Here is a 25999-nt window from a genome sequence, read left to right as displayed (position 1 = left end):
GGATAATAACCTGTTGGACTGTTTTATTTTGTGTTCTTAATTAGTATTCCTTCTTTTTCAGTCTTTTCAGCATTTGTATACCATTTGGCATTTGTGTACATGTTTACAGTAGACGATTTCAAGTGTAGATAAACTGCTTATTTACAGCAGAATATTTCAAGTGTGGATAGGCTACACAATGACCTATAGAGCACTATGAAGAGGAAATTTGAAAGTGGTGCAAGCAAGAGACGGCGAAAACAAATGAGTGAAGCAGCAGCTAAGAGCTCAAAGCCAATAACTTCATTTCTCAAACCACTAGAAAACACACCTTACCCAACAAACAATGCTACAGATAATGAAAACTCCGCAGCTGCAACAGGTGATATTTCAATGCCAATACGTGAACACAAGTACAGTAGTCAAGAAGGAAATGTGCCAACAGTAACAGATGCAGCAGAAGATCCTGTGTACGATGAAGAAACTCAACAGCAACGGGAAGATGTAGATCTTATGCAGCAAGAGCAATTCATGAGTACTACAGGTTTGACTGTGACTGACATTGGAATTATTGACAAGAGCAATGTTGCCCAAATGCAATCTTTTCTTCAAATTAGTTGTTTTGAAATTCCCAGTAACATTCCACGAGATGTTGATAATCATGCCTTTCCTACTCATCTGCTGACAAAAACTCTTCCAAATGGTGAGACCTGCACAAGAGACTGGTTATGCAAGAGTATGGAAAAGCAATCACTGTACTGAGAACCATTCATCATTCACATGTCCAAATTTGAATGCATTCTGAAGTCATCTTTGTGGATGAAGCTACTTACAATGATCCACCAAACTAATCTGATAATTGAACCACACAATACTACACTTGATGTTGAGAGGGATAACACTGAAAGTCTTATCAATGATATTCAACAAATTCGTGAAAAATGGGATGCGATCCGGACTGAGTCCAAATTAGTAGCACAGAATATTGGCATTTCATCTGAGTTCTCCACCAATTGCAACTTACCTACTGAATCCGATACCGAGCAGCATTACAGGGTCCATGTCTTTCTTGTCATCATTGACTCTATTCAATCAGGTCTTACATGGCAATTTGAGTCACTGCGACTAATTTGTACCCTTTTGGGGGTATCTTTAGCAGTTCAACAGGCTGAGTAATGAAGATCTGCTTTCTGCAGCTGAACAATTTCAGCAACAGTATAACAAAGAAATCTCAAAAGATCTCAGTGACGAGGTCATCTTCCTTAAACGAACATATTCCACGAACTTTAAATTGGATTGCAAGCCAAAGGAACTGCTTTAAGAAATACTCAAACTTGGACTCTCTGGGGTGTTTCCTAATATCACAATTGCATTGCATATTTTTATCAGTTTGCCTGCATCAGTGGCTTCAGGTGAATGCACCTTCAACAAGTTGACACAGGTAAAGAACTACCACCGTTCAACTATGGGACAAGAGCATTCGAATGGGCTCGCCATGCTTAATATCAACTGTGACATTGCACGAAAGCAAGGTTTTTCCTCAATAATTAGTGCATTTGCACAGAAAGAGGCTAGAAAAGCATTTGTTAAATAAAAAAAAAATCAAATTATGTTGCACTCTTTTTTTGGTGCCTTATTTTGTTTTCATGTGTCGTCATTTTTTATTTTATTATGGCTAAGGGCCTCAAAAGCTGCAAGTGGCCCAGGCCTCTCTGGACCTCTGCGAGGGCCTAGGTACCGGTCTGCTGCCCTCGATTCAGACAACAAGAATAACAAACATTTATTACTCCTGACCCGATAACAAGAAGACTGGGGATCCAGCACCAGCCACAAGAGATCATTTGGGCAAACAGTCCCATCATGTTGAGCACGTAGGCAGAGTGGGTGTGCCCATGCAAATGAGATAGGGTGACCAGACAGTACATGTGAAAAATTGGGACGGGGGTGGAGGGTAATAGAAGCCTATATAAGAAAAAGACCCAAAAATCGGGACTGTCCCTATAAAATCAGGACACCTGGTCACCCTAAAACGAGATCAACTGTCCACAGCTTACCACTAGATGTCAGGGAAGAGCTCATTCAGACTCTGCTTAAAAAAGAAAGAAAGAATGAGAGACCTAATGAGCTCTTCTGAATCCTTGTTACACTCTTTGACCTAAAAATATCCTGTCTCTAAGAAGCATAAATACATAAAATTTCTATCATTAATGCCTGGGATTTTCACTCCATTAAAAAAATATTGCACAGAAGATGGCTGGGATAGCATTAATAATGCTAGTTTCCTTGTTAGGATGTAACCTCTACATGAGTGGGGGATGGTCTCACGATAGCCAGGAACTTACCTGGCTTATACACTCCTCCAGTGGAATTGGCTAGAGAAAGAATCTGAGTCCTCGCTCCCACTCCTTTACCCAGAGGCTGCCTGACCTTGAGGACTCCCCTTCCACTCTCCTGTGTGGCAGAGACCTTGTAACCCCGACAAGGCTGGGCCCAGGATTCCTGAGGGACTCGACCCGCAGTCTTGTCATGGACACTTAGGACAGGGGTAGGGTGTCCCCACACCGGGGTGCTCTCTTCACACCAGATGCTTCCCTGGCCCAGTGATCACTGCATATAGTTCAAAGGAAAAACAATTTATTGAACAGCAACTAATAAATATATAAGAAAAAAATGGGAAAGGTTAAGGGAACAAGTCACCCCATGCTGTGGGCTGAGGGACACCATGTGATGTTGCACCCCATAAGGCTTTATGGAAATATGCTTATGGATGTATATATGACATAACTGGACTATGTTTTATGCTACATATGCCATGTAACGTATCTCTGCAAAGGTTATGATCTACTGAATCTATTCATCCTATTTATATGCATGTGTCATGTTTGTATTCAAAGTTATGAATATTGGCTGTGTACTTCTTAGATTTTAAGTAGCCTTAGTAAGGCATTTGGTCAGCTTCTTTACAAAGGAATGTGCAAGTTAAGTGCCCAGTCAATAAAAACTTAAGCTGACAATAGACCTTGATAGACGCCAATCCACATCTGAGCTTTCCTGGCTATGTGGCTTGGCCTGTAAAGCTCTGAGTCATGCATGGACATGTGACTTACCCATGTGACTCCAAAACTCCATTTTGTAGCTGTAATTCTGCACAGGTGGAGGGAAGGGATCAGACCCACAAGGAGAAACTATATAAATCCTTGGAAGACCCTCTCCATTTTGTCTTCAGCTGGCTCAAGAGATAGCCTCTCCACTCCCAAAGGATACATAAAGAAACTGGAACAAAGGACAGTAACCACAGGGGTGTGAGTGATTGCTGGATCCAGACTAGAAGGAGGCTAGTCTGTAAAAGAGGCTTATTGGAACATCTCTGAGGGTGAGATTGTATCTGTATACAGTTTCTTACTGTATTAGGCTTAGACTTGTGTGTTTTATTTTATTTTGCTTGGTAATTCACTTTGTTCTGTCTGTTATCACCTGGAACCACTTAAATCCTACTTTTTATATTTAATAAAAATCACCTTTTACTTATTAATTAAATCAGAGTATGTATTAATACCTGCGGGGGGGTGAGAACAGCTGTGCATATCTCTCTATCAGTGTTATACAGGGTAAAATGGATTTATGTGGGGTTTGGACTCCATTGGGAACTGGGCATCTGGGTTTTGGAGACAGGAACACTTCTTAAACTGTTTTCAATTAAGCCTGAAGTTTGTGGGACGTTGTTCAGACCTGGGTCTGTGTTTGCAGCCAGCAAGCCTGTCGGGCTCAAACAGGCAAGATACTGGAGTCCCAAGCTGCCAGGAGAAATGACTCAAGGGTAGTCTCAGCATATCAGTTGGCAGTTCTCAAGGGGTTTTCTGTGGTCCAATCCATCACAGTCACCCCATGCCGAGGGCTGAGGGACACCACGAACAGCCGTCTCTGGAGTGTAAGGGCAGTTCACAGTCTGCTCCTCACATGCGCCAGGCCTCCTGCCCAGTCCCTGACTGTGCTGCAGGGACACTGCGGGTCGGACACTTGCTCTGGCGGTTCCCACACGCCCTCAGGCTCTAGGTAGCAGGACCCTTCTTCCCAGCATCAGGCCCCATGTCGGGGTTCTGATCCCCATCTTCGCTAGAGGCATCTCCCTGTGCTGGACCCTCTGCCCAGGGTCCCCCCCACTCTCCCCAGCTGGTCACCACACCCGGCTCTGGACAGCCCCAGTCCCAGCTCCACTCTGCCCCAGCATGGCTGCGGCTCTGCCTCCAGCTCAGCTCAGCTCTCTGGGCTGCTGCTCTCGCCTTAGCTGGGCCCTGCGCTGGCTCAGGCAGCTCCCACTCACACGGAGGACGGGACCCCAGGCTCCTGATTCCCTCATTGGCCTGCCTGCCCTGTCAATCAGGCTGACCTGCAGCATTAGGCTCTCCCCATTTCCCCTGGAGACTGTCAGTCTCAGGAACCTGATTTCTCATTGGGCCTTGCCCTTTCTTTTGGTACTGGGAGATGGCCACAAAAGCCCTCACTAGGTTTTAGTAAGGGGCCAACAGTGCCCTTACACCTACTGACAGACACACGAGTTCAGTCCAACATCACAAGACGATGCTTTGGTTTGTAAACCTCAGCAAGTCACCAACACTTGCTGATGAATAAACAAAAATGGGTTTTTTTAATCAAAACACAAACCCCCACCTCCTTCTCTGGTGCAAATCTGCTCAGTTCCACTGGCTTCCGTGCAGCTAAACTAAGTTAGGTCAGACAAGGATCTGCACCTAGAATTACTTCTGCACATGGGAACGTAGCAGTTGCCAGGCTGGAAGAGATGAGTGGCCCATCTAATGCAGTATCCTGTCTCAATGAGTGTCACTCACCAGCTACTTCAGAAGAAAGCAGAACAATGAAATAGTCCTTTATGGAGGAAACCTGGGGAGTTTCTTCATAAACCCTTGTCAAGGCTGATTCCCCACTCTGGCACTTCAAGTGCAGATGGTGGGGGCCCACAAGGATTCTAAAAATTAATACTGGCCACTCCAGGCTTGTATTAAACTCCCAAGGCTACAGCTTTTCTCTGACCTGGGATGGGTAGATGCTGCCACCACCCAAGTGCAAAAACCCCTTAGAAAACCCAGGAAGGTGCATTTGGGAATTCCTTCTGGTGGGGTACCCTCAAGTCATTTCACACACACACACACAGAAGAAGAGCTGAGAAAGAAAACAAAGGAAATCAGCTGTTGCCACCAGCTAATTAAACAACTGAAAACTGTATGGGCCAGCTACATTCCTGGGCTTATTCTACTGACTTCACTGATGCTGCAGGGGGATATTCAGAAGCCTTGAAAGGGAACTGTCCAATGTAGTTCAGGAGCACTGGTGAGCATGGGGGTGAGAAATCGCCATGACTGATTTTATTGCTGACTCTACCACTTGCTCCCTGTGTAACCTTCACCTCAATGTGCTTGTTCACCTCCACATAAACCAGATCTCATAATGATATTATGCTTGATGATCAGAGACTCCCTCAAATCAAAGGACTTCAAAGCACTGCAGGCTCATTAAAGTTGTGTGTGCACAGGGTTGAATTATTTTAATAGTAGAATTTTTTGTGGGGTTAGATTCTCCCGAATTATGGATTAGGTTTCAAGGGTTTTCGCAACAATTTTTTTCATGGCCTTTGACAAACCCGTCTCTCTGTCCCTGCCTCCCAGAGCCCTTCACCGAGAGCCTGTGGTGGGGAGGGTGGGTTGGGAACTCACTGGCTGCAGAGTTCCAGGCTCCCCATGTCCCATCCAGGTGAGAGCCGAGAAGCGGCCCGGTGACCAAATGCCACAGCCACCTCCACTGACAAGAGCTGCTCATGTGCTGTGCACACCGGCCCCACATGTCTCCAGAGGCACTGCCTGGAGCTCCAAGGAGGTTGCAAAGTACAAGACGCCAATCACTGCTGGCGATGCCACTGCAAATACCAATGTGGTGCATCTCGCTGCCTTTGGTAACAGCTACTCAGCAGCAACAGGTGGGGCTGCCAGGAGGGGTTGCTTCTTTGCACCCCACCAATCCCTGCCCATGCTTTTGAGGCTGACATAGCCGCAGAAAAATACGCTGGATTAAATGTTAAGATTTCTGATGTCATGACAATAGTCAGTGGATGATTCCTAGCTTCTGAATTTGGGGCTGTTTGATTTTCATTCAGTAAAGCTTTGCATTTCCCTTTAGCAAACATTCCTTTACAAAGCTCAAGAGGCACATACTGAGCCACCAGACATCAGTACAGCTCCATAGACTTCAATGATGTTCTGTGCCTTAAAACTGAGGGAAGGTATTTAATGCTGCTTGGATTAGAAGAAATCCTGGTGGGATGTATTTTCCACTTTAAAAATCATTCTAATTCTGTCTGAAAAGCTTTGTATGGGAGATGGGTCTTGCAGAATTCCCTAGGTTGGTCAGAATTGCAATTAACCCCGTCTCATCCCACAGCAATGTGACCTTTGAATAAGTTGTGCTTAACTCTGTCAGCCTTGTGCTTCTTCCTTTGCTTTATTAGCTGAAGTCTCTCACAAGACCCAGTTCTCTTGGCTGCTCATGGGTGGAGATGCAGCACCTGACGTTTCCCATTGGTTTCACTATATGTTGGATCTGAGCAGCAGGGGGTAGAGGTGCCGCGTATGCACAGAGAGAGAGACATTCCCAACAAAGTTTCTTTCCGCCAGGCTAGATAAAGTGCGTTCCTTCAATCTGAAGTTGATGGAACTGTTCCCTTTTACACTGGTTCAGTATCTACCCTTAAATTTTAAAATATATAGAAAAGGGAAATGCAAAGGTACATGGAATGAAAGTCAAAAAGCCCCAATTTGAAAGGTTAGGAATCACAAACTGAGCACTGGAGTGACACCTGAGACCTTGACATACATTTTTAAAGTGAATCTAAATCTTCAGTGTTGGAACATCTAATCCCAGTAAAAAGTTATTAGTACTTTAGTAATTCATCTCTTTAGCTGTATATAATTTAATTAGTGTTTGTGAAGTGCTTTGAAATGTTTAGATCACAGGAAGACTCAATCCACCCTGAAAGTTACAATTATACCTATTTGCCATGGAGATAAAGGGAGGCACATTCAGACGAAGGTCAGACAGGGAGCGATTGGCAGAGTCAAAAATAAACCCGAATAGTGGGGACTACTCATGCCAAATCTGTTTCTCCTGAACCCTTCTGGATGCAAACATTTTGTTATCAGACATGATACTAACATCTTCTAACACAGTGTAACAGGGATCACCTAGAGCTCAGCCTGTGGTACGAGGAGTCAGAAGTATCAGACTGTATTTCTGTTTCTGCAACTTTCCCCATGTGACCTTCATCTCAATGTGTCTCTCTTTCTAGGCCTATCAAACAGAGGGAGTCAGGGTGTTAAGACTGGAAGTTCTTAAGCGTGCTCAGAACTCCAGAGTTCAAAGCCCCTCACAAACTCTCACTGGTGTTTCACACACACAAAGGGTTGAATTCTTAGAATATTAATAAATTGTTGTTGGGATTAGACGCCTCTGCACTGAGTCAGACAGTCACTTTAAACAAATGGAGGCCAAAGTCTCTCGTGTCATTCCCTTAATCAGGTCATGATTTAAGGCCACACAATTTGGGGCTGTTTCATTTTCTTTCAAATGTAGTTTTGAATTTGGCATATTTTAAAAACCATACGGGGTAGAACGACCCAGTCCGGTTGCTATCAGCTTCAATAACCTGTGCATTAGGCAGTGCCCTGACTCCAAAGTGGTGATCACACCCTCACTGGTTCTTTTGACCCTCCCAGGGCCAATTCTCCACAATTTCCCTCAGCAGAGCCAAGTGGGACCATAGGAGCCCCTGTGGTCCAAGTCGGTTTCGAAGGCTCTATTATTTTTGGAGGAATTTTTTAGATGGAAAATGAAGGTGCTCTCATGCTGTAAATTACCAATCAAAACAAGACTCTTCTGCCCTCTTCCCTGGTTATGGATTCCAGCCGTGGGGATGTCATTTACACTTTAAGTAACATTCTGGTTCACGCAGGAATATTTTCTGCAACATGCCCTATGTCGGGTCAGACTTTATGTCAAATCTCATCCCACGGCCATCTCCTCCTTCACCAAGAATGCGTCATTTTAATCTCTCCTGGGTTTCCTGGTGGGCTCAGTCAGCTGCATTGTCTTACAAGACCTCAGTTCCGTGGCTGCTCAAGGATGGAGAGATGGTTTCTGGTAGAGTAGATGTTCCAAGACTTAACTCAAAACCTTTCTTAAAAGAGCACTGCTTCCTTTCCCTCTCTGCCACCCCTGCCCTTGACCCATGAGCAAATCTGCTCTAGGCAGCCATTTGAGACGGCATTGGTGACCCACGTGGAGGTCCAATGTTAGATCAAGCTTTACTCACCATAGGGTAAGACTCACCCCTTGGCAGATGGCCATCACAAAGGCCCATGTGCCACTTAACATCCTGTTAAGACCCAGTTTGAAATTTTATAATTGCACTCCAGTTGTCTATAGGTGTTGTACTATCCCCTTGCCAAAGGGGGAATTTCAGACTTAAAGTCTTGAGAAAAAACATACTGGAGGCAGTGGAATGATTCCCATTGATTTCAAAGGAAATTGGATCTGACCTGCTGAGAATAGGGGTGGTGAGAATTGAGAAAAATGGATCCCTGCTTCCTAGGACATTTAGAATGAACTACCCAATGCCCCTAATCACGACCAGCATGAATTTAAAGGACCAATCTGCATTCCTTTCATGACACCCACTTGTGCTACTGATGCCACTCAGAATCATCTTAACATTCATTCTCATTGCAGCACCAATAATGTCATTGGAATGACACAAGAAATGCAGTTGGCCTGTACAATTTTAAGATGAAAGACAACTGAAGAGTGCAATGTGCATGTCACACCCTCTGAGGCTGAGATTAGCCCAATAATCACCAACGCTAAGGAAAACAGCTCCATACAAAGGAGGACTTATGAAGGCAATTAAGTTTGTTTGGTAACTAATTAGGACCTCCTCCACAAACAGCATCGCAGATCCTCCAGGCAGTCCTAGGAACTGTATAAAAGCGCTCACCACTCAGGGCTCTTCTAAGCACTTCTCCAGACTTCATCTCCTCGGTGAACCGGGTAAGTCCAATTCCACTCAATCTCTTTCTAACCACAGAGATATCACAGTAGAGCCTCTTTTAATTAAAAATGCAATTTTTAATTTACTCACTGTTATTTTTATCCGGGCTCAGGGTGTTCTTCCATAACTATCTTGAGTAGTGATTCAGTTGCAGGCGCTGGTAGATCCATAATCTGAAGCTAAAGGAGGGACTTTAAGAGCAACATATGCAATTCGGAAAAATATTTCCTATTAACTGGAAGAAGAATTAGGGCATTTAAATCTTTTCAGTAACTTATGAAAGTCATTTAGCCATTTTTCACTTTGCTGGATTAGGAAAAAAAATTCTCAGGTTAGTCCAGAAAGGACCACTTCAGTGGTTTTCTACTTTACTCTGAAGCAGCTGTTACTACTACACAACAATGGATTAAGCTGACAAATGGTGTGACCCAGTCGTGCAATTCCTATGTTTCTGTTTATTCATCAGCTGGTGTTCTTCAGGCAAAGTCACTGAGAGAGGATCAAAGGGGCCAGTTGGGAGGGAAGTTTAGTGCGAGTGGACAAGAGGCGTAGAAACAGAAAACAGGAACACGTACATGGCCACACACATAGAGACTAAGTCCAATCCTCCTCTCTCTCTTGGGCCCCATGCAGACTTCACTACAATTGTAACCGAGTTTTGAAACCTTTCCTCCACCAGCACTTGTATCTTCTCTTTACTCTAGCCCCTGTTGTGCGTTTCAGGTTTACCTCCGTCCCAGAAAGATGACTTTCTCCAGCCTCTGCTATCCAGAATGTGGGGTGGCCCGACCCAGTCCAGTTACTGGCAGCGCCAACGAGCCGTGCGTTAGGCAGTGCCCTGACTCCGAAGTGATGATCAATCCCTCACCGGTTGTTGTGACCCTTCCAGGACCAATTCTCAGCAATTTCCCTCAGCAGAGTGACGTGGGAGCCGTAGGAGCACCTGTGGTTGGAGCCGGTTTCGGGGGCTCATTCGGTTTGGGGGGATTGTACGGCTATGGAGGCCATTACGGAGGATTGTATGGTTTAGGGAGATTAGGTGGTTACGGGGGCCTTTATGGTTACGGGGGATTATTGGGCCATGGGGGATACTGTGGTTACCCGGGTCTTTATGGTTATGGGGGATTATTGGGCTATGGGGGACGCTGCGGTTACCCAGGCCTTTATGGTTATGGGGGATTATGGGGATATGGGGGATATGGCCGTAGGTATCTTGGTGGATACTGTGGGCCATGTTAAACCCAGAAGGAACACCCGTGGAAGAAGGAAAAACCAGAAAATGACCGGCAAGATACAGATTCACCCCTGACCTTTTCAGCATGGCTTTCAGAAGTGCTCGGCAACCAGCGCTCCAGCTGAACTCAGTGGGAGCTGTGTGTGCTCAGCATCTTGGGCTGATAGCCATTCTGCATTTCTAATGTTACGTTTTATGACTCTTTCTGCCAAGGCTTTCCCACCCGTGTGCTGATTCTTTCATTCACATGTGGACTCATTCTGAGTCACACGCAGCCTGTTTACACTAACCCAGCAGTGTGAAGGAAACAGGGGCCTTAAGATGGTCATCATTTATCTTCATTATCGCCTTAAGTCCCTTTGCAAGGGGAAAAAAGACCTTGCTGTCAAGGAGAATTAGGTACAACATGTTCTATCCTTTCTATCAATATGTACCTTTAATGCATCACCTTGACCTTTGCTACGGCTGATGTATAATGGAGAAGCTGCATAGTCCTCTGCTTCTATTTTGCTTTATCTCATTTCCCAGCGATTGGGGTAAAACAAAGAACTTACAATGGTTACAAAGGGGACTTGTTTGTCAATCTCTGCAGCTGCAACAAAGCAAAAATGACATGTTGTCGAAAATGTGTCCCATTGAGGCGTGTGATTGGTCGCAGCCCTTCTTGAAACACTGGAAATACGTTCTTTCTGCTCTGTAGTATTTCTTCATGTAACTGTGTACTGCCAATTTCATTTACATTAAAAACTCTGCTGCATCATAATATTGGTCTTCTGGTTGGCCTTGTTTCTCCTTCCTCACTTAAAAATTGCATAGGACAAAATTCCTTCTTGTGGACCCAGCACCACTGGGCACTTCTCAAATTGCAGTTTTCGAAATGCTGGCCCTGGGAGTGGTTGATAGCATTCTGCAGGCCCTGAGTACCAGGGTGGGGTTCCTCCTGGCATTGCCTGTTTTTGCAAAGAGTCTTTTCCTGCAAAGACTTAGCTACATTTTTCACTTTAAGAATGTAAGTGTTTTTTTCTTTGATTTCAAGAAGGTCATTCACATGGTTCAAGGTAAGAGACTGCCTCAGTCTTTGCAGGATGGCGACCCAGGTTCTCCTAAGCTTGAGTGTGGAATGTTGTAAGTTCTATGCTGATCCCAGCTTCTGCCCTTGGGGCAGGGAGTTTTTTATAATAGACACAGGGTGATTATTATAACAAAAGCCTTGTCATGAAATTAAATTAAGGATGATTCTGAAAGCATTGCCAGGCAACCCAGTTAAAAGATAGGAAACAAAAGGTTGGAATAAATGGCCCATTTTCAGAATGGAGAGAAATAAATAAAATAGTGGTGTCCCCCAGGGGCCTGTACTGGGACCAGCATTGTTCAACATATTCATAAATGATCTAGAAAAAGGGGTAAATAGCGCAGTGGTATAATTTGTAGATGATACAAAATTCCACAAGATAGTTAAGTCCACAGCTGACAGCAGAGGACTCACAAAACTGGGTGACTTGGCAACAAAATGGCACATGACATTCAATGTTAAATTAAAGTAATCCACATGGCAAAATATAATCCCAACTATAAACACAAAATGATGAGGTCTATATTAGCTGTTACCCATTAAGAAAGAGATCTTCGAGTCATTTGCAGTACTCTGGATGCACTATGCTTCCAAAGTACTGCAAATTTGTAAGAACCCTTCTCACTGTGCCTGTATCATCCTGAACTGCAGAACGCTCATTCTCCAGCTTCAGAAACTTACAAATTATCTCCAGTTATCAATGGGACAGACACAACTGAGTAATGTAGCTGTCCTTAACATGCATCAAGACCATACCAGGGAACTAGATGCAAATAAGATGCTGACAGTTTTATCCAGAAAGCTAAGAGATGTAATTTCTTTAAACTGGGATGTTAGTGAAGAAAGCTTGTAGATGATTGCAATGATTTTAATACACTGCAATTCATGATAATGTAATTATGTCATTCATAATAATGTAATCATTAAAATAGTAATGATACCAATGATAAACACATATTCAATAACCAGAATATGAAAGAAGTGTATAATTATGCTGAAAATAATCTATGCCAAAATTACCCCTCCCCTCCCCTAAACACACACACCTCTTCAAAAGAAACCACTGGCAAAAAGAAAAGTTGGTGTCTCTGCTTGACACCTCCTTTGCATGAATTTCACAGCACTGAAGATGAACTGAGAAGATTTAGGGCAATGAGGCAGAAATAGTTCAACTTCATACTGAGATTTTGGATTTCATTGCACCAATAAAACTCAGTTAAATTAATCTTCTCATTCTATACCCTCATGTGTTTATCAGCTGGTCAGCAGCAATGTCCATTCCTTGGTCAAATGACATGACCAAAAGTTGATTTCACAAGGTTGTTGCCAGCACACCTCACTACGCCAATGTCATCTGCGGGAGTCAGGAATCTCGTGTGTGATATGAAGAGCTTTATGCCCAGACCATTCATTCCATACAAGAATCTCATGGTTTTTGAGGTAACGGTGACTCACTACGTTCCATATTATCAGTCTTGTATAAAACCCCTGGATGTACCACAGCTTGATATTGCAAAAACTGCAGATACAAAGATTACATTTCCCACTATATTTTTCTTCAACATTTCTGTGACTTTCAGTTCCCAGAAGATGAACATTTTCCACTAATCAAATTTTTGATTTGACAACACAAAAAGAAATACCTATCCAGACCATTCTGCATCTTTAAGGACATGATACACTACTCAGGTAGGGAGGTTTAGCCGTCTGGCCACAGGATTTGTGTATAAAAGCAATACAGCTCTAAACTTCAATATCAGACTGTACCCATGGACCGCTCCTTGGAACGGAAGAACATAGGCATTGCTACAAAAGATCAGGCCTCTCTCCCACAGTACCAGATACTTCACTGGGAGGTGCAAGAAGCCCAGCAGAACACAGTTCTTCTGAGATCACCTGCCTTTTATATTATCCCCTGTCAGTCAGATCTGTCTTCACGATTGGAGGATACCCTGAAGCACAAAAGTTTATGCCCTTGTCAAACTTGAAGAAATGCAGTAAATCGATCTGTCTCCGTTTGCTCCAGAGTGCTGCAAGCACCATTCCGTCCGCGTCCCCAACAGACAGGTCTCAACTTCTCCGTCCCCTTTGAAATACACCAAGATCAAAAACGAATTTAAAGCTGCAGCATTAAAGAACTGAACAGCCCAAGAATAAACCTTTTGATATTAAGCGATGAGCCTTTCACCACCAGATCACACACTTCATTGAGGACAAATGCCCAAATATCACCAAGATGCCTCTCTAAAATATCTACTTAGTTCTTTTTTCTTTTCTTTCGTTTTCTTTTCTTTTAAATTGGAAGGCCTGGGAACTCGGATCCTTAGAATTGAAGTAACAGCATTTCATGCAAGACTGAAGACTTAACAGAAGGGAGCCTGGGCTAAATCAGCATCTATTCCAATTATCTTACTTGCAGAAGCAGCTTAGCCAACCTTTTTCCAAAGGAGCCACTGATTTTAGATGCCTGATCATAAAATATAGAATATCATAGAATATTGGGGTTGGAAGGGATCTCAGGAGGTCATCTAGTCCCACCCCCTGCTCAAAGCAGGACCAATCCCTTGATAAGAGAGGTTGCAACCAGGCCCATTTTTCTGAAGTACTGAGCACTCAAAACTCCCATTGAAGCTAATGGGAACTGTTCATGCTCAACTTTTCTTGATAACAGGCCACAGGTTTTCCTTACTTGTGCACCACATTGGGGGCATCCAAAACTGGAGCACATTTTTGGTCAAGAGATGTGGAAGCCTTTGGTGATATTACTTGATAACAAATGGAAGAGCAATTAAACCCAAACACCAATAGTATGATATAGTATATATCTGAATTTGAAATAAAGAGTGTGATGGGTTGGATCACAGAAACTCCCCTGGGATCTGCCAACCAGGGACGGTTCTAGACCCCAGCGCGCCAAGCGCGCGCTTGGGGCGGCATGCTGCGGGGGGCGCTCTGCCTGTTGCCGGGAGGGCAGCAGGCGGCTCCGGTGGATCTCCCGCAGGCGTGCCTGCGGAGAGTCCGCTGGTCCCGCGGCTCCGGTGGACCTCCCACAGGCGTGCCTGCAGAGGGTCCGCTGGTCCCGCGCGGCTTCGGTGGCCATACGGGACCAGCACACCCTCCGCAGGCACGCCTGCGGGAGGTCCACCAGAGCCGCGGGACCAGCGACTGGCAGAGTGCCTCCCGTGGCGTGCAGCCCTGCTTGGGGTGACGAAATGTCTAGAGCCGCCCCTGCCAGAATGCTCCCTTTTACAGACTAAACTCCTTTTAGCCTGGGTCCAGCAATCACTGACACCCCTTGCAGTCTCTGTTCTTCATTCCAGTTTATTTCAGTATCCTGGGGGGGGGGGTGTGTGCAGAGGCTCTCTCTTTAGACAGCTGAAGACAAAATGGAGGCGTCTCCCAAGGGTTTAAATATACTTTCTCTTCTGGGTAGACACCCCTCCCTCCCCCTGTGTAGAATCCAGTCACAAAATGGAGATTCTGAATCACATGGGCAAGTCACATGCCCATGCATGACTCAGGACTTGCAGGTAGCAGCCATTACCCACATGCTACCTTGAACATCCTCAGGTAGACTTCTTATGTGGACTGGAGCCTTCCAACTCTTTTGTCTGTTAAGTGCTTCCTGACTGAGCACTTAACTCGCACATTCCTTTCCCAAGAAGTGACCAAATGTTCTAACTAAGGCTACTTAGAAATCAAGCAAGTATACAGCCACTGTTCATAACTTTGAACACACTAATGGTACCTGCATACAACTAGGATGAACATAACCAGTAGATCATAACCTCTACATAGACGTGTTACATGGCATATGTAGCAAAACCCTATTCCAGTTATATCATACATACATTTATAAGCACCCCTCATAAAGCCTTATGAGGTACACTGTCGCAAAGAGGAGTGGAAAATTGTCAAAATAAAGAATAAAGAAAGAAAGCAGAGTAACAAGACTATATTTCCATGAAGTGCTATGTCCTATCCCCAGCTCCAAAGTGGGGTATTTCTCACACAGTTCTCTTCTTCCTTTATTGCAGATGTAGAGTTTGACAATCAAGTCTGTCTGCCACCATTTTTAATTACTTGTTTCACCCTCATCAGTCTCAACTAAAACAAAACACAATAAAAGTAGAGGTTCAAAAAACTTCTCCATTATGCAGCTGTTGTTAGAAAGAAAGAAATGCTCCATATTCATAGATAGGAGATAACCTGGCCTAATTCTCATTGACACTAAAGCCTTTTGACACTGCTCTGGCATGGGAAAGAGCCATTTAAGTTAATGTAGATGTAATTAACATACATACTATGCTCTTCTGCTCCATTTGCACTTCACAGAATGGTGTAAGACCCATCGTGTAGTGTTTTCAGAGTAAACTATGAAGAAGAACCTCTAGAAGGCAAGGCTTTCATGAAGGCATCACAGCACCTACTAGTCAGCGTGGTCTTATGCTCTGATGCCATTCCTGGAAGCAGCAATCTCAGTTTGTCTTTCTAGGAGATATCTCATTCTGTTGGCTTCCAAACAGACTTTTCCTCTGGTTCCACATTCCTCTGAGGGTTTCTGCCCTCAGCTCCCTGGGTTTGTTCAGGCACCACTATCAAATCACAGAAGGTGCATTAAGATTCAGTCTTAAGTTCATAAAAGATGGGAAATTTAGAGTTCAGGCTGAGCCGTTTTCCTTGTTCCATGCCCCACTGTCCTATGGCAGGTGGAATGTGTCTGACTGAGGTGTACATCAGTTCCCAAGGGGTGTGGTGTTGGTGAGTGAGTATAGCTTTGCCTTTAGCTCAGTGTGGAAAGATCTGTGCTGCAGTTAACTGATTATGTTGCCTGTTTATGTGACTAGGTATTAAAAAAAAAAAAGTTGAGAATCAGGTCCACTGGGTTGATAACAGAAAAAACCCATAGCCAGGAAGGCATTAGAAGAAACTGATCAAGGGTAACATGGGAAACATGAGGAATGTTTGCAGAGGTGCTGATGAAATGCAGCTCTCTCGTTATTTCACACAGAGTTCGGTGCACTCAACACTTCTCAAAGCCAGGCCTATGCGCTCAGACGTGAAGCTGTATCTTGCCATTCATTTCCTGCTTCTTCCTGTTCCCATGGATATGCCTGCTGGGCGTAACATGGTCTACAGTTTCCATTAAGATACAGATGACCCCATCACCATCTCCCCATACCCTGTATTCCCCCACAACCATATGGGCCCCTGTGACCATAAAGCTCCTCCTAACTGTATGGGCCCCCATAACTGTATAATCTCCCATAACCACTGGGACACAGGTTACAATATAATCCTCCATAACATTATAAGCCTCTATCAGCACATGTGCCCCCATCACCACCTCCGATGTCAGCTGCACCCGAGGATTCCACTCTGCTTTCCTGAGAGATAGAGCTGAGAGTTGCTCCTGGGAAAGTCATGAGGGTGGTGGTTGAATCAGCATTGTAGAGTCAGGGCAATCTAGAGTCTGCCTTACGTCTGGCTTGTTGCAGCTGTCACGCATGATTTGTGGAATGTCACTTCACACATTTGTGACGCAAGGTGTCTTTCTGCCATGGAGATAAATCTGAAGCACACAGGTGGCAAGACAGTAAATTTAAGGTACATGGGTCGGTGGAATAAAAATTTTAATGATAAACTCCTATTGCAGCTGAGCTCATGTAGAGACCTAAAGAGAAAGACACAGAAAGAGAGAAAGAAATAAAGGAAGGAAGGAAGGAAGGAAGGAAGAGGGACCTAATCAGCTCTTTTGAATCCTTGTTATTTTCTTTGTCCTAAAAATATCCTGTCTCTAAGGGCTGGTCAACACTACAGCTGTAAGTTGGCCTAAGTTACGCTACTTCACTGATGTAAGTAATGTAACTAATAAAGGTAATAGGTAATAATTGGAGATATACCAATCTCCTAGAACTGGAAGGGACCTTGAAAGAAGAAGGGACCCTGAAGAAGATGTAACTTAGGTGGACGTACAGTGGTGTTTACACTGCACTGTGTCGACTGAATCTTCCACAGACATTTTGATTATGAGGCACAGGATAATCCCATAAGAGACCCCAAACAACAATTCAAAGTTGAATTCTTTAACCAGGTGCTAGACTATGCAATACAGTCAGTTGAAGAAAGTTTCATGCAGCTCAAGGAACACAGCAGTATATTTGGGATGTTGTACGATATTCCCAAACTCCTCACTATACCTGAAGAAGCAACGCAGGGCGCTAGAGACAGTGTTGACACATGATGACATGAGCAATATTGATGTGAGTGATTTAGGTGATGAACTGAAAGCCCTTTCAAGATACATTTCAGCAGGATCAACTCCAAAGGCTGTTCTGGAATAGATGTGCACAAATAAGATGTTCACCCTCTTTCCAAATGCTTTGGTTGCTCTGCGCATACTTCTAACACTTCCTGGAACAGTTGCCAGTGGAGAATGCAGCTTCTCAAAGCTGAAGGTAATAAAAACACTTCTACGCCCCACAATGACACAGGAGAGGCTGGTCGACCTTGCAACCATCTCAATAGCGCATGCACTGGCCCAGACTGTGGACCTTCAGCAGGAAGCAGTTCAAATCTTTGCAACCAAGCTGGCCCGGAAACCACCACTTTGATTATTCAAACAGATAAAAATGCCAGTGTTTACTATGCAGACAAGAAAAGTTACATTTGCTGTTCAGGCGTTTGAAAGTTAAGTGTTACTTAACATTTTTGAACAAGGCAACTAAGTGTTAGTTCTCTTTTACTGGGGTAGGTAGCAGAGCAGGGCCATGAGAGGAGCAGAACAGGAAGAAGGCAGAATTGAGACCTTTCAAAGTTTTGGCCCAAGCGAGGGGACATGGGGGTGTCATTTGAGCTCCTCGCCTCAGGTGCCAAAATGTTGTGGGCCGGCCCTGCTGCCCAGGTACCCCTGGAAAAGCAAAGGACATATGGCGACACATTTCCTGATAGGGCCAGACATCAAGGTGGAAGGTGTCCCTATTCCATTAGTCCCACTGCCCCTTGTGTAGTACAGTGCCCTGCACCTTCTCTCGTACGGGCGTGCCACACCTATTCCAGTTAGAGTTCCAGATTTCCCATTGTAGTGGGCCCGAGAAGGTTGGATCCGGATTGTCTAGTACACTACGGGGTGGAGAGGGCTTACTACATTACTTATAGGTTATTTTTACATGCAGCGTAACACAAGTACAGTTACCAATACACCAGCTGCTATGATAATTTACAGCAACACTGAGTTTTGACCACTGGTTTAACATTTTGGCCACCAGCAAAATACTGCCTCTCCTCCTTCGACAGGGTTAAGACGTTAATGTGTTTAGTTGCTGGCAGTTGCAACAAGCTGCCCCTGCAGGCTTTGCGGGCTTTTGTTTATATGATAAGTTTATTGAATGTTTACAGAGAAATGGGCTATTGTTTAAACCAACTTAACCACTTGGTATGGAATCAGGCAGTTGCCCTGGTTTAATTATTTACAGCAATAAGATTTACAGATTTATTTGTGCACCAAAGTTTATATAGCCGCGTGTCGGTGTGTGTAGTGTGGCTATGGGCTGGTGTAATTGTGTCCCCTAGTCATATGTACGTTCCCAGCAAAACACCTCATACACAGTACACCCCATTGTCCACCCCTTGCCATAGGCCATTGATTCTGCTCCTCCACAGTCATAGGAGAGGGGCACAGCCAAACATCTTCTCTTGATTTACACCATTTTACACACCCCTTCATTGATCTGTAGAGAGCTTCTTCTCTTCTTATTTCCATAGGGCTTGTGGGGCCCACCTTAGCTGCCGTTTTATTTCCAGGTACCATGGTAGCTATTACACTGGTGTGCATTTTGCATTCCCACACACATCTCCCCCCAGGTCAGACTTGTGAAGCCATCCCCCACCCACGCCATGAGGTTTTCTGTTTATTGAAACACAACAATGCTAGAAACAAGAGAAACACCACAGACAAACAACACAAAACATAGATCCATGGTATTCTGGGTTATTTTTTTGCTGGCGCCAGCTTGCTTGTAGAGTGTCTGAAAAACAAAAGAAACAATTTCCATCCCCCTGGTGGGGACAGATTATTGCTTAATAATAATACTCTGACTTGCTGCACCCAACCAGAGAGTGAGAACTGTTTTTCTCCGACAATACAAATTCCTTGACAAATTTTTTTGCTAACTGCAGGAAAAGCAGAAGAATTACCCCCAGGCTGTCCTTATTTTGTTTTATAGTTAGGCTAGTGAATTACCCCACTTATTGGCTATTTATGAAATTCATGAGGTGGTGTGCCTCAGTTTCCCCTCTTGTACAACAGACCGGGTTTGCAATCGTTTTTTTTGCTATACCAAGCTCTAAGTTTATTCTTAGGTAATAGCTGAGAGACACCTTTAGATTTTAGCACCATCCACTCACCCACCCACCTACCTTAGGGTGAGCCTGTCCCCCTTATTTTTAGGCTTGACTCGGTTTTTTACTTTTCTTTTCTGGAGGGCCATAATTTGAGTTTTTTAGATGTATTTATTATTTGCAGGTTTTTTGTGCTGCCACTTATGGGCAGTTTTTTTCTCCCCCCCCCCCCCCATCAGCTAGGTAATTTGCATTTACACAGAGGCTTTTTGGCTTGCTTTTGGATTTAAAGCTATGAGCAGCTTAGAGTCTGTTTTAAAAGGGACACATTTTACTTTTGATTACTTTTCACTTTCATTTTCTGCTCCAAGACGCACACAGATCTGAAAAAGAAAGCACAACCGATTGTGGCCTCTTTTGGAGCCCTAATAGGATTTTAATTAAGTACCGTGTTTTGTTTGCATTTCTTTGTCCTCTTCTTTAATATACACATCACACATCCTGGGAAAATGCACATTTTCCCCATAGTTTAACCTCCATAACATGATATTAGCCATATTAATTCTACACAAGGTGTAACTGCCTCCCCTGTGCCCACAGAGTTTTTATGAACCTCCACCAGAGCAGCAGTTTGCTCCCCCAGAGCCACCCCAAGGCTTAGTTCTTTTATTATCGCTCCCCTTTTCCTTTTCTTTTCCCTGTGCGCACACCCAAAATTCTCTTCTGTCTAACATCCCTTGCACTGCGATTACTTGTTTTTCCACAACTGTACCCCGATCACACGCCCATCTTGTACAACCAGAGACAGCCAGGGGCAGCCAAGTTAAGTTTCAGTAGAAACCCCTGACAATCCTTCAGTGATTTTGATTACATCACCTAATAGTTAAATAATTTTGATTAGATTATGTCTCCGCCTGCTGCCTGCAGCAGTTGCTCATAGACCGTTTCTGTGGGGAAAGGGCCCATTTTGTCTAGAATAGCTGTACAGGTTTCTGGGGACAGAAGCGTAGTGGTGGTAGTAGCAAAACAAAAGTGTGGAAAGGTGGGGGTGGGTGGGGGGAAGAGGTGGAAAGAGACCAGTTAACCCTGCGAGGTCAGTTTGAAGTACAGGCTCCCAGCAGCAAATTAAGTAACCTGAGAGAAAGAAGACGGGAAAGAAGCAAAGGACGTAGTTAACTCTGAGCCAAGCGTAGGCTCCCCGGGTTGAAACAGCTGGGAACCCTCCCCCTCCAGGTTCTCATCCTGGCTCTGGGCGAAGAGTGGGGGCTGTCAGCTGCTCCTGCCATTTTCCACTTTGAAACCTTCCCCCCAGGACCAAGTCCCAGCTCCTGTCTCTAAAGCTGGTCTGTTAACTCTGCGTTTGACTCTAAACCTTGTTGTGCCAAATCCTCTTTAACCACCCTAACTAATTTATAACCCTTCAGCAGCCCTTGCTGAAACAGCACCAAACCTGAAAGATTCCTGGCAGCTTCCCATAATGCTGCCCTCACTTCAAACCTCTCACAAGTGGACTTTCCCTGGAAGGCATCCAGTCCCCAGGGGCAGGGACCTTCTTCCACTACCCATATACCCAAGGAGAGTGGGCTCCTCAACCACCCCCCTTTCTTCTGGGTCCCCTGACACTTCCTCCATATCCCTTTTAATCTCATCCCAGGCTGACCCCTGCACCTGGTATGGGCCCTGGTTCTTCCTTATCCAGTTATTCAAAAAATCCTTTACCCTGGCTTGCCAGAACCCGCAACTACCACCACGAGAGTTTGTTATACCCCCTCCAAGCAGCCGCCCGGACTGTTGGGGAGGGGGACTTACAGGCTGCCACTCACCTATCCGATGTGATGCATCCAAGTCACCGGCACCAAGATGTTAGGGGCTTATTCCTTCACCTGCTCACTTCCCTGGTCCTTTTCGCATGAACAGAGAGCCACAATACCCGAAGTCCAAAGGTGCAAACAATTCAATGTTTATTGAGGTGAACTTTTAGCAAGCAATGATTCCAGTTTTCTTCCTCAGCGTCCCCTTTCCCAGCTCTGACACCACAGAGCCTTGTCTGTGTCCCTGTTCCCATTCCCCCTTAGCAAAACATGATTCCAATTCCCCCACCCCCCATTCCCTGTTCCCATTCCCCCCTTTACTTCCTGATTGACTGCAAACTATATAGTAAAACTTGTGTTTTCCTTAGCTAGACCTTAACCAATTATTTTACTAAAATTTAACTAACCAATCCTAACATATTGTAACATAATTATTTAACCAATTATATCCTACCACCTTAATTGGTTTACACCCAACAAAATTAATTATACAGCAGAGAGAAACAATCCCAGAACCAGACAGAGATTATACAGCCAAACAATAGGGAAGTGGGGACTACAGTCATAAAACAACAAAGAAATAAGGATTTTACAGTTTAGCTATTAATAAGTGAGTTTTTGCCAGACAGAATGCTATTAAGCTATGGGGGGGGCTACATCTTTTAGGCTTTTTTCTTTATTTGGAGGTAATAGACTTTATCAGAACAAAATTGTATTTCTAACAGCCCAATAGCACCTTATTTTAATGTAACCAGTTTAAAATGTAAAAATGTAACCATACGCTTCCCAGCTTATGGCTGCCTCTGCTGCTTAGCCAAAAATCTTAGCCTAAAAACACGGCCTTAAACTATCATAGTAAAAAAAGGCCTATAAACAGGCAAACTGTAATTTTAATTCTTTCTTTTATACCTCTATAACTAGCTAAATAATAAACACATACCTAAATTCTTACAGTATAGGCCTTTAGAAACAGGCCTAAATATCTATATCCTAACAGCCGCGTATCTAGTCCTCGATTGGCAAAATGGATCCTTGCTTTGTTAAACAAAAATGTAGCTATGGAAAAAACCCCAGAGCTATCCCCAATACCTCATGGCCTCCTGACAGAGGGGGAAGAGCACGAATGCCCGTTACTTGAGCCACTGCCTGAGGAGCCGTCGCTCTTCGAGGGAGGGGCTGTGCTGAGTGAAATTCTGGGAGTAGCAGATATTGTTTGGTTTGTGGACTGGATGGCTCTTGTTTTTACAAAAGCGGCATCTGCATGCGGGCTTTGCTGCTGTAAAAGTGCCTATGGGTATTTATCAGGAATCACAAGTTCTTTGCCAAGGTGGGCTTCATAGAAGGGATCGTGGGTTTGGCAAGATTTGTGAGTGATATATATTTACTCAATTAAACTCTTACTTAGAAACCATGTGATTCTACTCATCAGTATATTACCAAACAAGAGAAGGCCCCACACAGAGCCACTGCTTTTAAACCATCCGGGAATATAGCATACTTACAACATGCGGTAATTACAACAATCAGAAGAAATAACGAGATGCTGACATAGACAGTCGAACAGTACAGAAGACCACAAATCAGTTGACAACAATTGAGGAACCTGCAGAACCTAATAATAGGGAACTAGATTGGATTTTTTCATACCCCTTCATTATACCACTCACCAGATACACAACCATGTTTGATCCATTTCCATGACCATAACAAGATTGATACCTGCCAGTTACCCTTATGTGGCATTCCAGGTGTTCATAACCTCACCTCTAATCACTAATATTAATAAACTGTCAATCATTCTTTAATCATACCTATACATTATTGCAATCTAACTGCCTAGTTACCAAATTGCAAAAAACAAACCAACCCCAAAGCTGCATCTAATTTGTGAAACTTATGGCGTAACTGTCCTTTTGTGGTTATTTGTTTACTTGTGTAAACCTTCTGCCTGTCTGAGTTGGCAGCAACAAGGGCCGGGTTCAGTATCTAGGGGTTCCATTTTAATAACACAATGCAAAACCAGCTCAAGCCCCCACTCAGTGATATGGGACAATTACATACCACCCCCCGGGTGTCTCTAAGAGGCAATACTTCCCCTCTTGCAAGCACGGAGTCTGAGTGTAGCAAAATCCTTTTAATAAAGGAGGGAAACAATGCGGCATTATGTTGGGGAAACACCACAAAAAGGATTCATAACACAAACCATGAGCAGAAGACCCACCCCCAAGTAAGTTTGGAGGTGTCCTTTTCCCCTCAGGGTCTTAAGTCCAGCAACCCAAAAAAACACCAAAGTCCCAAAAGTCCAACACCCCAAAAGTCTCTTGGGTCCAGAAACCCAAAAATCACCCAAAAGTCCAACAACATAAAAGTCTCTGACCCTGGCCAGTGGACTACCAACCTCCAAGGTTTTTGTGTGTTTTTTCCTTTTTCTCTTTTTGACTGCAACATACTGTTGTTAGATGTTTGGCTGCGTGTGTGTGTGTTCTCCCTGTGTGCTATCCCAGATCTGCGCAGACAGCCGGCACAGCAGTCCTTGAGTGAACCACCCAATGACCACAAGTTCCGTTAAGGTACGAAGGTGCCCAGCCAGGTTTATTGTGGACAAAGCATGCTAATAGCACCTGGCAGACTCTACAAGGATACTAAGACAGGTATGGCCATGACAATGGACACAGCTCAGTGAATGGCTGGATTTTCCATTCCCCCCTCAGTTGGCCAAAGACACTCCCTCTGAGACTCCATTTTATGCATCAATACAAACAAGTTACATACTGCCCCTCTGACGTAGTTAGCTGACACCCTCTGACATAGCCAGTTATCACCCATCACCTTATACATCTCTATCCATCGCACTATTATTCTGACCTTGTCTTTAGGATAGGTCAGCGTGTTCCTGTTATCTTTAGGGAATGTGTTGGTATCGAGGTGTTCTGATACCATCATTCTGGAATGCGTTTGCGTGAGTGCTCTGTGCCTAATTGTGACAGGTTGGGTCACAGAAACCCCCTTGGGACTGCCACCTGATGTGTTGAGACTACCACTGAGCCTGTTTTCCCTGCCAGTTTGGGACTTCAGTACTTTGTCTTGTTGAGCCAGACACGCTAGCCTGCTACAAACACAGACCCCAATCTGAACCATGCCCCCCAAAAGCCACAGGCTTAACTAAAAACAGCTTAAGAGGTACTCCTGTCTCCAGCACCCAGATACCCAGTTCCCAGTGGGGTCCAAACCCCAAATAAACCCATTTTACTCTGTATAAAGATGATACAGAGTAAACTCATAAATTGTCCGCCCTCTATAACACTGATAGAGAGATATGCATAGCTGTTTGCTTCCCCAGGAATTAATTACTCGCTCTGGGTTAATTAATAAGTAAAAAGTGATTTTATTAAATATAAAAAGTAGGATTTAAGTGGTTCCAAGTAACAACAAACAGAATAAAGTAAATTACCAAGGAAAATAAAACAAAAACACACAAGTCTAAGCCCAATACAGTAGAAAACTCAGTGCCGGTAAAGCTCACCCTCAGAGATGTTCCAATAAGCTTCTTTGACAAACTAGACTCCTTCCTAGTCTGGGTCCAGCAATCACTCACACCCCTGTCCTTTGTTCTAGTTTCTTTCAGGCATCTCTTTGGGGTGGAGAGGTGATCTTTTCAGACAGCTGAAGAAAAATGGAGGGGTTTCCAGAGCCGTATATAGTCTTTCTCTTATGGGTGGAAACAGGGCCAGCTTTAGGAAGTGCGGGGCCCAATTCAAACAGTTTCGACGGGGCCCTGGTAGGGATGACTAAAAAAACAAACAAACAAACAAAAAAAGTGGGGCTTGTACTCACCGAGCAGTGCTCCGAGTCTTCGGCGGCACTTCGGCGGTGGGTCCTTCACTCACTCCAGGTCTTCAGCAGCACTCAAGGACCCGCTGCCAAAGTGCTGCCGAAGACCTGGAGCGAGTGAAGTACCTGCTGTCGAAGTGCTGCCGAAGACCCGGAGTGCCGCCGGGTGAGTAAAAATTGAAAAGGCACCTCTAGCCAGGGAAGGGATTCTCACTGGGCGCGGGGCCCTCTTAGGCGCAGGGCCCGATTCGGAGGAATTGGTGGAATAGGCCTAAAGCCGGCCCTGGGTGGAAACCCCTTTGTTCTCCTGTGTAAAATCCCCTCAATAAGATGGAGTTTGCAGTCACCTGAGCAAGTCACATGTCTATGAATGATTCAGCTTTTTGCAGGCCGACGCCATTGTTTACGTTAGTTTGAATGTTCCCAGGAAAGCTCATATGTGGATTGTATCAGAGGGGTAGCTGTGTTAGTCTGGATCTGTAAAAGCAGCAAAGAGTCTTGTGGCACCTTATAGACTAACAGACATTTTGGAGCATGAGCTTTCGTGGGTGAATACCCACTTCATCTGATGCATGTAGTGGAAATTTCCAGGGGCAAGTATATGTAGATTGATGTCTCCC

General features: G+C 44.4%; 1 protein-coding gene across 1 annotated transcript; it reads left to right on the top strand.

The window, feature by feature from the left end:
• Positions 1–5193: 5193 nt before the first annotated feature.
• LOC123346937 (claw keratin-like) lies at positions 5194–10330 on the top strand. Its single transcript, XM_044984378.1, has 3 exons — positions 5194–5325; positions 8773–9090; positions 9815–10330. Exon 3 carries the CDS (start codon positions 9836–9838, stop codon positions 10328–10330), a length of 495 nt encoding a protein of 164 aa, XP_044840313.1. The 5' UTR covers positions 5194–5325; positions 8773–9090; positions 9815–9835.
• Positions 10331–25999: the final 15669 nt, after the last annotated feature.

This window comes from Mauremys mutica, chromosome 1 (assembly GCF_020497125.1).
Source record: "Mauremys mutica isolate MM-2020 ecotype Southern chromosome 1, ASM2049712v1, whole genome shotgun sequence".
Classification (NCBI taxonomy): Eukaryota; Metazoa; Chordata; order Testudines; family Geoemydidae; genus Mauremys; species Mauremys mutica.
This window is presented reverse-complemented; position numbering and strand designations above follow the sequence as displayed.